Raw genomic sequence first — 14,769 nt, forward strand, 5'->3', positions numbered from 1 at the left:
TAGGAATAGCAGTTAACAGAAAAGTATCTTAACAGCCTGTGGTGTAGACTTAGTTCACAGATTCATATCACATCTCCATTCTAACACGCTGAAAATGAGAACAAAATACAATCTAAGGGGATTTCGAATGAATTTATGCTGCACCCTGCCACAGCCCACCGTTTCAGGCGATACTGACTAGGAAGCATAGAAACCGGCTGGTGTCAATGACTCAGGGTTCTAGACAGACCAGCCCCCCTGGAGGATCCCTTTGCCACAGTTCCTTTCTTTGACCTGCACCAACAGGTTGTTTTCTTTGCTGTGTAGGCTGGCTTGGGAGGCGCTCGCTTTTCTAGACACGGTGTGTTTTCACTTACAAGCTTGAGTCAGACCAAAGTAATTTATTACTGTTCTCTTTTTTTTCAGCACGACTCTATCCCAACTGGGAATTTTGGCATTGACTCTTTGAATTGAATCACTGAGATAATATTGTGCCAAAAATGTTTCTAAGAACAATTCTGAAATTCTTTTAATGTATGAATAGATTCTTGGGCTCTTTCCCAAAGACGTTGGGAAACTTGATAAGGAGCATTTTACAAATGTTGCTAAAGGTCCCTGGGGTTAAAAACTCATCAGTACTATTCCTATTTTTTTGTTGTTGTTGTTGTTCAGGGAAAAACTGGTAAGGGGAAAAAAATATCTGAAGCACCTCAATTCAAAAACGAAGCGGTTCGTTCAAGAGGCAATATAAAAGGCTTACTCTCACGCAGTGGTTCCCTCAAAGAAATTGAACAGTTTTCAAGGGTAGTAGGATTCTAATTATTAGACAGTCACTTTACACAAAAAAGGATTATAAATGACTAAGTAATATGAGTGTAGGTGTCTCCTAGGTTTTCAATGAAAAATTCTGATTCTGTAAAATGAGAGCTAATTGTAGATGTTGCAAAGCTCTCATCACCACCGGCTAGCTTTAAACAGCAGGCGCCTCCAGTCTATTTCAAATATCACTTGACTCATAGAAATGTGAACAAAAGGCAAGTTAGGAGGAGCAGGAATCTTATGGAAAAGGAGGCTTGACTCCCAGATACTATGTTAAAGAGACCCGACGTTTGCTACAGCGTTGGACTTGAGCTCGTGAAAGTACGCTGGCGAGGACGGTGGGGGGAGCCCTGCGACGCTGCGTTACCTTCACAGTTCTTGCCATCCCGTGTGACGTGGAAGCCGGCATTGCACACACAATGGAAACTGCCATCTGTGTTGATGCACCGCCCGTTGCTGCAGATCCGGCCGTTCTGTACACATTCATCAATGTCTACGTCCGAGGGAAAAAGAATCTGCTTTATTCAGGAAATCTAAGAGTTGATTTCTCCCTCCCTCCACTTCCAAACCCAGAGCTTAGCTTTGGGTTTTAATTACTAAGTGATATTAGTCAACCTGACTCTGATAATAACTAATGAGCTATTTAGGACTATTAATTATAGTTTGAAACACAAATGATGGGGGTTGGTTACCGATGTGGTAGTCTTCAGTGAGCTCTAATTTCTAAGGAGATGTCTTACATCTCGATTAGGTCAGAAAAATTGATAACTTTTTCACTGTTTTCCAACCTGATTTCATGAGCCAATATAGATCATGGCACTTTGGTGACAAAGCTTATCTTTAAAGTTAACTTATGATTCAAAAGGCAGATCTGCTAGCTGATAAGTTCATAACTTAACAAAAAGAGAAATACAGGCAATATTTTTAAAAAGGCATCGCTTACTCTTCTCTTTGAAACCACCGATCCCATGACTCTGAACTGTTTGTCTTCCTTATAAGTGATTCCTGCCCATACACCATTTTATCATGACAGTCTTTTTCCCTTTGAAGGTTTTGTGAATATTGTACCTACCAAAGAAAGTACCCCTCCTGGGGGTGCATCCCCCCTTTTATTCTATAGTGTCCCAAATAACTAATAGAGCTCGGTACGGAAGTGTTTAAATAGGGCACTAACTTGAATAAGTGTCTTATTTAAAGATTAAGAAGCAGCAACCCAAGGTGGGCAAGCTGGCCCCTGGATTACCTGGGCTTCCTTGAGTGTCAAAGAAGATGGGACTTAAACTGCCTTGTCTATACAGAACACGGCCATTCCTCCAGCTCGCCCTTCACTGCATGGACTTTTCTCCAGGGAGCGAAGCAAGGGGACTGTGCAGAGGTGGGTGGAAGCGAGCCTCCCAAACCAGAGTGGAGGCCACATTCGCCTGAGTGCAAGCACCGGCCCGCTCTCTGGGGACAAGAATTTGCATCCCCAGCACATCGGCGATTCTGACTGTCTGCACCGAGTCTTGTGGTTGACCCCCAGACGCACGTTCTCTGTCCACAGATGCAGCAGCGGTTTCCACAGGAGTACTTGGGCCAGTTGTGGTCGTCTGGGCTTTTCTCCGGTCTGATCTTTGTGTCAACAGCCTGTGATCTTTTTCTCTCCCATTTATTTCTTAATCCTCACTCAAATTGGACTTGCTCCCCACGCCAAAGGATGGTACAAAGCCACTTAGTTTTGTGCAGACTTCCCCAGCATCCTCTAATCCTTTTGAAGCCCAGGAATAAAATGAATGGGCTGAAGGGTCCGGCTTTGTGTCTCCTCCCCACCAGCAAAACACCACTGGCTCCTCAGTGCCTTGGAAGACACGTCGAAAGCTTGTGCCTTTAAGGTTCGTCTCTCCTGTCTCTCGCCTCCATCACCCTCCGGTGCTTCATCGCAGCTCAGTACACAGCATTCTGGACTACCCAAGGGCAACTACCCTCTACTACAAGCTGTCAACCTGTTCTGAGAACCTTAACACCAGCTCTTACAGGGCATCCCTCAAAGAAGCACCAGCCAGAAGACTGGTGTTGGAACCCGCCCTGCGATGACCTGAAAGATGGTCACCTCTGTGAAAAGCCAGCGGAATGGTGCCACTTGGCACCCCTGCGGTTGCCAGGAGTCAGAACTGACTTCTGGGCAACTGACAGCCACAGCTCGTGTAGAAGCCAGTCCGTGGGGTTCACAGGTGAGCCTCAGTCCATTAACACCCAGATGACGGCAGCAACCTGTGCTTGCCACAGCGGTACCGCTCCCCAGCTGTGTGCTCTCCGATCACGTCTTCTGCTTGCTCCTTCCATAGTGCTACGGACTAGAGCGGTCTCTGCTCTCACCCCACTGCTCAGTTAGCCGTCCATGCTCGCTAATGATGTAACTATAGCTCTACCGCGCAAAAGGGTCTAGCCTTAAACGACCTACGCTTCATTGAATTGGTGACGAATAAAAACACAGTGGGTTGAAGGGCCATGCTCCACTGTTTTATTTCTGCTCCAAACTGCCCCTTTCTCAGTGTATTCAATGTGCCAACGAGGAAGGATGTCTGAGTCTCCACAAAGGTCCAAGGTGCTCGCTCAGTTCACCGACACAGAAACGTCACGTATCTCCAACTGACGGGAAGAGTTGCTGGAAAGTGCAGGCAAGAAACAAGATCCAAACCCAAAAACTGACGTTCCCTAACGGCTACCCATTGGTCGAAGGCGCCGCAAGCCTTCTTGCCTTTTCCTGTGCTTTGAACCAAGCGTCTGCTCGCTTTTCTCGGTCTTGGTTGGACAAGACAGTTCATCTTACACCAACCACATTTGTCAAGATAGAGATCTGCCTTCCCTGAGGGTGTGGAGTACATCTTTTTTGTGTGTGCCAAGAACTCAGTCCGGAAAAGCCCTCCAGCCAAAGGCCTAGTGGACAGTTTAAAAGACCCATTATGAAACAAGCCAAGTACTCGCCAAAAGATGGGTGGCTTGAACTCAGACATTTTTGAGAAGGGACGTTTATAGCAGCGCCTCTCAAACGTTAATATGTAGACAGGTCACTGAAGGGAGTCCTGCTAAAAAGCTGATTCATCTTACTAGGTCTGAGGTGGGACCTGAGATGCTGTATCTCCAACCAGCTGCTAAGTGAGGCTGTTGCTGACCAAGCTAACAAGCTGCAAGGGCTTGGGCTACTTCTTTATCACGGCTTCTTTATTCTATCTACCTATAGGCATTTCCATTCGGAAGTTGATTGAATATTATTATTGCACATACACTGGACATCTTCAACATGATTGTGCTGATAAACAAAAACCCCATTCACAGTTCCAAATCGAAAATTAACAGGGAAACAGCGATGAAGCCAAAGAGTAGGGAAAACAAGCCATTCCTGCAGGTATGGGAGCAAGTTTAAAATAACCCACATGTCAGTTAGACTTCCTGACGCTGCCCTTGGGAAGACAACATGAGGGTTGACGTACAAAAAAGCAATGCGATTGGTGTGTCACTGAACTTCTACAAAACAGACCTCCCACTGGGTGCTCACACCCCCACGCTACCCCAGGACTGTACCTCTGCACTCGGTCCGGGTCAGCGTGCTCTGGTAGCCAGCTCGGCACTGGCAGGTGTAGGAGCCCTGGTTGTTCACACACGTTCCTCCAACACAAGGGTTTTTCTCACATTCATCAACATCTGAAAGACACAGACAGTATACTTTAGGGAGATCTTGGATCGGAATAACTCATAATCCTAAGACCAGCCTATTGGTCATTTTGACACAGAAACAACAATATCATCTTAATACATAGCCTTATGGAAGCGGCTCTTTTTCCTTCCCACAATACATCATGCAGCTAGCCGCCTGAAGACTAGTTGAACAGTTCAAAGGCTTGGTTTCAATGTCACTTTCCAGAGAAAAAGTGCCAAACTCAAAGCAAGTGTGACACTCCACGCTCACAGACATTGTCCCATCCTTGAATCTAACCGAGGAGAGTCAAACAGACTAACGTGTGAGAAGTTGCATCTTGATGCGATTTTGATACTCTCTTGAAGTTCTATTTTCCCATGCTGTCTAAGTATCTTCGGCTGAGTTCCATGAAGAACATTAGAACAAAAAATAAAGTGATTTTCAAGATCAGTGCTCACCCACCTTAGAGTCCACCTCTGTTCCCAGATGTCTTCCACACCGAGGCTCTCACTCCTCTCACAGTTGCTCAGCACTATCCTTATACTTAGCGGTCAACTGATCTCTCTCCCCTGCCTAGTGAAGATGGCAAAATGGAGGGGAAGCACAGAGAGCCCACTGACCCAACGTCTCATCCCTCCTATTGCCAGAGGCAGATCTAACCTCACATCACCCAACCGTAGGCTTGCATTCCCTGCTGTCCCCCGGTCTGGACCAAGCTCTGGAGCTGTGCTGCTGGACGGGATGACCGTATCGACAGGAAACTAAATAATGGAAGACAGCAAGAGAGACTGATGGCTGCCTGATTCAACACTATAGAACTCGGATTTGTAATAGAATGGACCAACGGGTGGGTTTATTCCAAAGGACCTATATGTGAATTGGGTGTCCTTAGTTTAATCCAACAATTGGTTATTTTCACATGTATTTCCTCTCTGTATTGGTTTAAACGACTTGTCAACCATTAGAAGGGGCTTTTTTTCTTTTAGGTCCGAGGGGAAGTAGGGGAGGGAGGAGGTTGTCAGATTTGAATGGTGATCTAGAGAAAGTTGGCAAATCACCTATCTAAAACAGTCAAATGTACAGATTGCCATTGTTGGGGGATTCTTTTCATCATCGGGCTTTTGGTAAAAAGGTCTAAGTTGGAAGTGCACTCAATGACTTGAATGGTTCGCACAAGGAAAGGAAAGTTCGAAGTCATTGTCGTACGCAGAATACTGAACCCTAACTAGGCTTCCGTCTCAATCCCCACAGGTCACGCACATGTTACATGAGGAAAAGAATGATGGTTACAGATGAAATTAAGGTTGCTTATCGGCTGACCCTACAGAATGAGACAGGTGGGCCCCCGTGGAGATTAATTGGGTGAGGGAAGCCAAAAATCAGTCTTCCATATGAAGTTGTGGGTTATTTAAGATGGAGAAAGGGACCCCAAGCCAGAAGATGCAGTAGGAGATAAGATTCTCCCCAGAGCCTTCAGAGGAGCCCAGCCTTGTCAGCACCTTGCCTTTAGCTCAGTGAGAGTCCTGTGTTGCACTTCGAATCTAGGGAATTGTAAGACAGTCCATCTGAGTGGTTTTGCGCCACTAACAGGAAGTGATGTGGTACGGGAGCGTCAGAAAACTGCAGTCACAGGGCAGAGCTGTGCCAGCCTGGAGGGCACCTACCGATGCACTCCCCACGAAGATCCAACTGGAAGCCCTTGTTGCACTCACACCGGTAACTCCCCGGAGTTGGGATGCAGCGCCCATTTTGACAGAGATACCGGAACAGCTGGCAGTAGTCAGTGACATTGACAGACAGCACCCCTAGAAGAATAACAGTGACCCTCTTAGAAATGACCGCTGACCCCCCCTCTGATGCACATTGGGGCCTGATCTAGTTTTCAACATTTTCTGGTATGGGGGGGTTGTTTTTCATATTGGGGTTTATCTCAGATGTATTTTCTCATTAGAGGTAATCCTCTTGAAGTTTTGCTCTATGTTTTTGGGTATATGAAACCCAAGACTGATGAACCCACGGAAACAGAAAGTAGAATAAGGGTTCCTGGGTGGGGGGAGGGGAAAGGGGTAAAGTGTGAGGTGAGGGTAAAGGGGAGATGATGTCAAGGAGTTCAAGAAGGAAAAGTAAAAAAAAAAGAAGGAAAGGACTGTTCTGAAACTGATTGTAGTAGCAATTGTGCAATACTGTTTGATGTGATTGAACTATGGAACAATCTATGCATTAGCTCCCAATTAAACGGGTTTTTTGAGGGCGGGGGCTGGGAGAGATGTTTGTAGCTAAAAGAAACAGCCTACATGAAGGGTCTGTGCTGGGAGGAGTCGCTGGGTGGAGTCAAAAAGCGATGTTATCACTGAGAATGTATTTGCAATGTATAATGTATTTGTAAATGGAATGTATTTGCAATAAACTTGTAAATTGAAAAATTAAACTTGGGAACTGGTAAATGGCTTTCAATGACTGAAGCATCACAAAACCACAACAAAAAGCTAACCTGATTAAGGCAAGAAAGATAACAAAAAGTTTAAGTACTTACGTGGTGGTTCCCGAGACGGGTAAGGATATTCCAATGGGGGTCTCGGGATGGAGATTTGAGGTCCGGGAAAGCCAGGAGGCACTCCAGGGTGTACCGGAGGGACAGGGCCAACAGGTGGGAGAGGATAGTCCGGTCTCCCCGGAAGTACCATAGGGACGGAGCACAGCTTGTTGAAATCCTCTGGAAAAAAAACATAAGCAGGCACAATACATGAGCTGTCATTTGTGTCACAGGCCCCAGAAGTCACCTTTATGGTTGAGAGAAAGTCTGTGAATCCAACAACTCTTCAAACCAGAAAGCTGCGTCCGAGCACCACCATTCGCGGATCTCACGGACGGCCAACGGGCAGAGCTTGCTGAAGCACAGTCCTCACTTGTAGATGCCACGTCATCACTGTTGCTTAGATTTGGACCACATTTTCTCTCCGGGTTCCCGGAGCGATGCTTTTAAACAGTATCCCAGGTTTCCACTGATGTATTTGCTTCTTCTTTTTCTGGTTTCACTAACTAATGGGCGCAATGAAATAGCCATATGATTGTTTAACTTCTTTTTTCCTTCCTTGCCACGATGTTGAGAATTTATCATGATCACCTAACGATTCGCCCATAAAGACTTTCTATTCCAGTTCCTTCCAGGACTAGAAATTAGGTCAGCATATATTTTTTTCACTGTGGACTAAACTTGGACTTATGTTGAGACAAGTAATGCTTCTTATTGAAATGCATTCACATTCCAATTTCATGGGACATTCTGCCGATTGCCATGTGGCTAAAACTATTTGAAGGAGCCCTAGGAGCATAATGAGCAAGCAGTCAGCAAGGAACAAACAGACGAGTGGCCTGAGCTCAACACTGGCCCCGAGGAAGGAAGGCCTGGCTATCTGGCCAGGGAGGTCCCATGGGGCAGTTGTACCCTAACCTGGAGGTCACCAAGAGCAAGAATCCACCTGATGGCACAAAACGACGTGACAACAAATATAGTTGACTCCCGTGTACCCTCTTGTTATTTTCTGGTCCATATCTAAAATTTCTTTGATCATATTTGACCTCCCAGCTCAGGTTAATGCGATGCAAACAGAAACTTCTATTGCTACGCTATGATTTATGTGGACTTTCACCCCATAGAGATTCTGTAGTACGTGTTGGTCAGTGAAAAGGTTTATATATTGTTTATGCCTCCCTGACATGGGTTGCCACAATCCCCCTTCTCAAATCACAGCAGATCTTTCCTGTAAGAGCGATCACCTGGGTGTTCTTTGTCCATCACTTCCTGGTTACCTGCTTCCCACCAAATTTCTGCCACTAAGACTACGCAGTCCTTAAAGACAAGAATCACAACAACTCATGATTCAATTCCACTCTCCACCTAACCTGCCCAAAGCTTATTCTACCAAATGAAATCAACTGCCACCAAGTCAATTCCAACTCACAGTGACCCGACAGGAGAGAATGTAAAACTGCCCCCTCGGCTTCCTGAGACTGCCCATCTTTACAGCAGCAGCCAGCCTCAGTAGTCCCTCTAAGAGTGACTGGCTGGCTCAAACTGATGACCTTGCAATTACCAGCACAATGCACAGCTCACTATGCTACCATGGCTCTCTCCAATGGCACATCAGAGGAATTAATCAACTGCATGTTAGAATGAATTGCATTATAATTATAGTCTGGAGCTCACTTTGCCTACATGCATTAATTCAGCCTTTCTTTTTAAGTCCCTTACGATTTGTATAAAGGCAGCTAGATAGCCCATTGGCCCTTCTGCTAATTCAGGGGTCACATTACTTTACGCATGCTGTTAACTGCATCTGACTCTCTCTAGGAAAGTGTGTCACACCGAGTCCCGTGTTCTACTCCTTCCCTTTTTCTGCAGCTTTATAACTATCCCATGACCCACTTTACCATTCAGGATCAGCAGTGTGAGGTGAACTGCATTCAGCTAATGTCCATCTTTTGATCTAGACACGTTCTACCCCAGAAATGGTGTGTGTGTGTGTGTGTGTGTGTGTGTGTGTGTGTGTGTGTGTGAGCAAACAGTTGATCAATCTAAAATAATCCTTTTTCAGCATCACTCTCGGTAAGTTTACCAGCCCCCTGTAACACTGGTACCAGAATCGTTGAGCAAACAAACAGCTACCTGCAAATTCATTCATTCTGTCCATCTACTTGGCTTTGGGTCTCATTTCAAGGTGTGTGTCTTTCAGTCGTACCTACAGGAGAGCAACGCTCCGCCAAGCCACACAGCACAACTGTGCTCTGTGCTCCTCTGCTCCACACCAGGCCCTCCAGTGGCCCCCAAATCCACCCCAGCCCCCCTCTTCTCTTCAAGTCTTCAGCACAGGCAGAAGCCAGATCAAATGCTGCTGGCCCCTAGGTTGACACACACTTTAAAAGGATGGTTCTCTTGGTACCCAAGCCACATGTCTCCGTGGAAATTCGTGTCCCTGCCAACAGGGACCTACTCAATCATTTCCTCGTGAAGCAAAGAGCCTGGAGTATATTTTTAGCCCCTCGACAGTGAGCGAATCAGACAAAATATATGACTTGCTATATGGGAAAATATATTGAAAGCTTCTTTTATTGCTTCTTTAATCCCCCAATGTAATTCTCAGCAATAAACAGAAACTTTATGGCAACATCTGTGAGCAGGCCCCTGACCCACGTTCTTTTTGCGAACAGCACACGCTGCAGCGTCACACAAATGCCTTGATCCATCTCAGATTCATTTTCTCTCCCAAAGTCCCCTGATTTAAAGGTACTTTGGAGGAACCAAATGAAGAAATGAGATACAACCCCAGGTTCTGCTACGTCCCGTGCAAGCGTGACAAGCATTAGGAAAAGAATAGAGATCTGTAACGGTGCCCGCGATCTGCCAGGAGGGGTATCCCCTAAAAACGGAGCTACACAGGACACCCACAGCCACCAAACCCAGCAGTGGGTGAACAGTACCAGCCAGCGCAGGAGAGCCCCAGGGAAGGACCTTCCAGCTGTGGTTACCCCGGGATGTCCCCGGATTAGGCCATGTCTGAGCCAGTCCTTAATGGACAAGACAGTTCGGAAGAGACAAGCAGGGCAGGGATGGGGAGGACAGGGGAAGGAGCTGAAGTGGGAAGACATGAAGACTTTTTTTTCTTTTTTTTTCGGGGGGTGGTGGTGGGGCATTTTCGTTAAAAAAAAACAAAAAACAAATTTCAAAAGGTCAAAGTAGGTTCAGGAATCGCTTGATAATGTCGTTTAACTAGAAAATAAAGCTCCCAGCATGAACAAGCAGACCTGGGGTGATGTGGACCACTGGGCAGCTGTGCCCTGTTCATCCTGCGAAGATTTTTGACGGATATCGTTTTTTTTAAAATATTCGTGAGCTATAATCTTCAAACCTGAACTTTGACGAGCTCTGCCTGGAAAATGTTGGAGGCGCTTAGGATGAGAAGACATGCAGTGAGGCGGCAACCTTAATAATGCAGCCGAGGGAAAATGAGCTGGTACACCAACACGGAGCAATAGTAGAAATGCAAGGAATATGACAGATTAGAGAGCTGTTGTCATGAAGAGGAGGAGGAGGAAGATGAAGAAGAAGTAGATGGAGAAGGCAGTGAAGGCTAAGAAGGAAAAGAGACAGACTTGGCTACAAGAAAGACAAGAGTCCCATGTCGCGGAAGGAGGAAATATGTCCTCAGAATAGCTCACCCAAAGGTTCTGGGAGAGCCGCGCTAGATCCTATTGAGCTTCTGAGAACGCGATGAGAGCCAAGAGAAATACCACGAGAATAGGAAGGAACATGTACTTCCTGAAAAGATTGCTAATCCACAGTCATAAGCCAGCTAAGTAAGAAGTCGGACTTGGAAACAGCATTGTTCGCATAGATGCCTCCCTTTTCCCTACTCCTTTTCTGGAGAAAGTCCCTCTTCCAACACGTATTTGTTGCCGTGAGTGCCCATGACCTGAGCCTCATGCACACTGAGTGTCCTTGGGGCAGGAGGATGTTGGACTGCGATCCTCTACAGGCAATGGGGGTGCAGGGGGAGGGTGGTCTTACCTGTGGATCTGATGGGGCACATCTCAGGGGCGACAGCGACCCCTGGAGACCAGCACCGGCCAACGTCACAGCAGCACTGCATTTTGGTTATAGACTGTGGCAGCTGGTTTGAACAGCGGCCATTGGCCAGAGTCGTGTAACAGTATCCTGGGCGAACATCTGGGAGCACATGGAAACACAGGCACACCCCACGTCAGTGAGATCAACCTTTTCACCACACCCTCCTGCCCCGGCCCCTCCACACTCCACACTCTGCACCCTGGAAGGGAAGTTGCTGGGGAACAATGCTCCATTAGAAACCCCCTGTCTCACACCTTTTGCCCCTGCGCACTGGTGCACTTGGCTCAAGTCCCAGATTCCACACCCAAGGTGGGAAGAAATGATTAAAACCACATGCACGGTAGGAAAAGAGAGACTAAGAAAATCACTGGCGGTGACAGTTAATTATTTATAAAGACGTGTCTCCATGCGGCAAAGAGGCTGGGTTGGCCTCGGTTTCAAACTACTTAATTTGAGCCACTTTAGGCAAATATTGATATAAATCTATTTTAAAACAACATTAAGTCTGTGCTATAGTCCACATTTTGAAAAAGAACTTTCTTATTTTTCTGTCCGAAACTGTGAGTCAGACTCGTTAGATTTTCTTTTCTTTTCTCTGTAAAGGAATGAATTACTTTGCAGTCAGATCCAATGCTTGTTAATCAACATTTCCTTTTGTTTTCAAGCCCTCGTGGATTTTCGAAGGAACGAATTACTTACAGGATCAAAATGTACATGATCCTAAGTTCTTAGGCCAATAAAACCCAGCAGGTCTTGAAGAATTCTTTGGGGGTAGAAAGGTATCTTCTCAAAGCAACATGTCAGAGACAGTTCCATACATCACTTTTATTGGATTACGTCATGTCTGACTGTCAGGACAACACTTGACATATTACAGTACAACTCTGGGCTACCAAAAGTGTCCGTGACAAAGGAGGCATGCATTGTCTCTTGAGAGCACTTGATAGATTTCTGAGAGATACAGGAGGCAAGCGGCACCATACAAATAACAAATAAAAACTTGATCTACCTGACAGCCTATCTCTCTATTGCTCTCAGTTAAATCTATCGCTGTGTAGGTAGAGTAAAATAGAGTTCTGAAAAGTTAATAGGAATATAGCCGTAAGTCTTTTTGCAAAGTGGAGGATATTTTTTTTTAGCCAAATATCCATCCCTCTTGTAAGTCTGAATACTAGACATCAAGTTGGCTCACAAACGCTAATGTCGAAAAGCTCGTCAACATCACACCTAAAAATGCAGAGCCTGCAATTGAGAGCACTTTAATTGATAGGAGACACCGTTACTACACCCGAAAAGCTGAAGATCCTTACCTTAAATGCTCATTACCCTTGAAATTCGTTATTATGGACATCTTCACGGAATGAATCTACGCCTACTCCTCACTTGTCTATGAGCTCATTATCTGACAGTGTAAACTCAAAACAAATTTGAAAAATTTTTCTCAGGCAGCATCATTGAGGGTCCAAGCCTTACATGAGATCTGAGCATTCCCCAAGGGCCACCCAGAGTGATATACCCAAGACCCCAGAAATGGCAACGGACCACTCACAGGATGCCATCTCTTATTGGTCCAGGCCATCTTTGAACAGCATTAGAGAAAGTAGGGCAATGGCTGACTGACGCCAGGTTGTGGGACGGTAATGAGAGGTCAGGGGAGGGCTCAAAGGGGCAGAGGAGATCAGCAGGAGGAGGTGGGAAGTAGAGAGAGGCTTCGAGGGGCTATGAAGCAGGGACAATGGAGGACAAGTAGGGTGTCTGCCCAAGCAGGCAGTGGGCAGCAGGAATGACAGGTGGCGGATGAGTGGAGTCCCTCTGGCCCCCACGTGGGCATAAGGAGGTGCTGGGTTGAGGGCAACACTCAACCACCACTACCACCATTCTCAACCACATGAGCTCCACCACGCTGAAGTAAGGATGGGACCACCCACAATCATCTTCAGCTCATCTGTGAGCCTTCTGGAAAGTGGGAACTGGCACTGAAGACGGGCACAGTTACCAACTCTGACTTAACACTGATTTTGCATAATGACCTGATACTTGGAACCTAACCATGTTGCTAAGTGAGGACTGGGTGCATTGAAATGTGACTATCCCACAGTGTAGTGTAATGGCTGAGAGTGTAGACCGTAGAAGTGGGGCACCTGGGACACTACTGTGTCAGTCTAAGCTATCTTAAGCACCCTTTCCATGACGCAGTTTCTTCCTCTGTAAAATGGTATGGATAACATAAGGGTTCCCCTCTTACTGGGCTGTTTTGAAGATCAAATGAGACAATATTCATAAAATGGATAGAGCAGTACCTGTCACAGAGAGAGTCCGGTAATTTTAGTTTTAGCTTTTATCCTCATTGCTATTAATTTTAGGTATGAACACAGAACAACGTTCTCATGTATAAGAGAGAAAAAATATATAAGAAATAGAATTCTGTATATCCCAAGTCAGAAGCATACAACCAGATATGGAAGATCCTATGTTTTGCACAAAACTAAGCAAAATATTGCAAAACCAAGCTGTTATTGACTTACTAGGAGTAACAGGGCCTGGAAAGGTGTTGGGTTTTTTTAATCTTTCATTTACCAATCAACATGAAACAGTGCACAAAAGCATTTTTTAAACAAGGAGTTAAAAAATAATAAAAAAAGACTTAGCAGTTGATTGTTTTAACCAGTCTAAAATCTAAGCTTTTGACAAAAACATGAGAATAACTATCTTCTATGTAATCAGCGCATAATCAATTACAAAATAAAAGCGAGATTCATTTGGAAGTATTCAAAATGCTAGCACCCAGGGAAGAAGGCTAACGCAAACCTAAACAAACCATAAAATAAAATGATGGGTCAGCTTTGAAGGATATAAAATCCTTTCTGAAAAGTACTTAAAACCACGAGCAAGTATAAATGTGCTTTCCCCCCAAATGTTTCTGGTTCAAGTCCCTGTACTTCTGGTCAGACTAAAAGTCTCAGCGAACAGGTCGCCGGGTTTATTGCAGCCTGCTCGGGACACCTGGGCTGGAGGGGCGGCGAAGACCTGGTTTCTCTGTGAAGAAGGCAGAGGAGTGGAAACTGCAGCGCCCTCTCCCTTCGAACCTACATTTCTTTCAAGCTGGTAATGTTTTATATACTCAAAAAGGAGTAAACGCTGTACGTATTGAACGCCACAGTTGGTTGGAATGGGAAGAGATGCTCACAACTGGCTAGAGTCCCAGCTTCCAATGAATTTTGTGATCACAACCTAGTGCAGACACTGAGGCAAATCATGAAACGTGTGCATATGATTTTCAGCACAAGCGATCTTTCAGAGGACCCAAGGACTACGACTGCCCATGGCAAATTCTCCAGGGGCTGATAATGGCGATTATTTAGCAAACTGGCGATGTCCACTGTTTTACTAAGGTGCTTTGGTGGCACGGTGGTTAACAGCTTGTGTCGATGGAAAGGTTAGCAGTTCAAACCCATCCAGTGCTCTTTAGGAGACAGATGTGGCCCTCTGCTTCAAGAAAGAGGACACCCGTTGCCACCACGGCTTCTTAGGGTTTCCAAGGTGGCCTCACCTTTCTCCCACAGAACGGCTGTTGGTTTGAACTGCTGATCTTTTGGTGAACAGCCTAGTCCTTATCCCACACACCACTAGAACTCCTTTAGGAAAAATATATTGTGGATTATCCAGGCTT

General features: G+C 45.7%; 1 protein-coding gene across 1 annotated transcript in view; it reads right to left on the reverse strand.

Annotated features, from left to right (window-relative positions):
• The window catches only part of FBN1 (fibrillin 1), a 221,103-nt gene that overhangs the window by 103,751 nt on the left and 102,583 nt on the right, over positions 1 to 14,769 (reverse strand). The window contains exons 9-13 of the mRNA XM_013006330.2: positions 11,040 to 11,198; positions 7,008 to 7,187; positions 6,139 to 6,279; positions 4,360 to 4,479; positions 1,166 to 1,291 (exon numbers count right to left, since the gene is read on the reverse strand). Coding sequence (XP_012861784.1) covers positions 1,166 to 1,291; positions 4,360 to 4,479; positions 6,139 to 6,279; positions 7,008 to 7,187; positions 11,040 to 11,198 — 726 coding nt within the window. The remainder of the gene's footprint in view (positions 1 to 1,165; positions 1,292 to 4,359; positions 4,480 to 6,138; positions 6,280 to 7,007; positions 7,188 to 11,039; positions 11,199 to 14,769) is intronic.

Source organism: Echinops telfairi, unplaced genomic scaffold, assembly GCF_000313985.2.
Source record: "Echinops telfairi isolate 266 unplaced genomic scaffold, ASM31398v2 ScPeMD7_8;HRSCAF=38, whole genome shotgun sequence".
NCBI classification, from domain to species: Eukaryota; Metazoa; Chordata; class Mammalia; order Afrosoricida; family Tenrecidae; genus Echinops; species Echinops telfairi.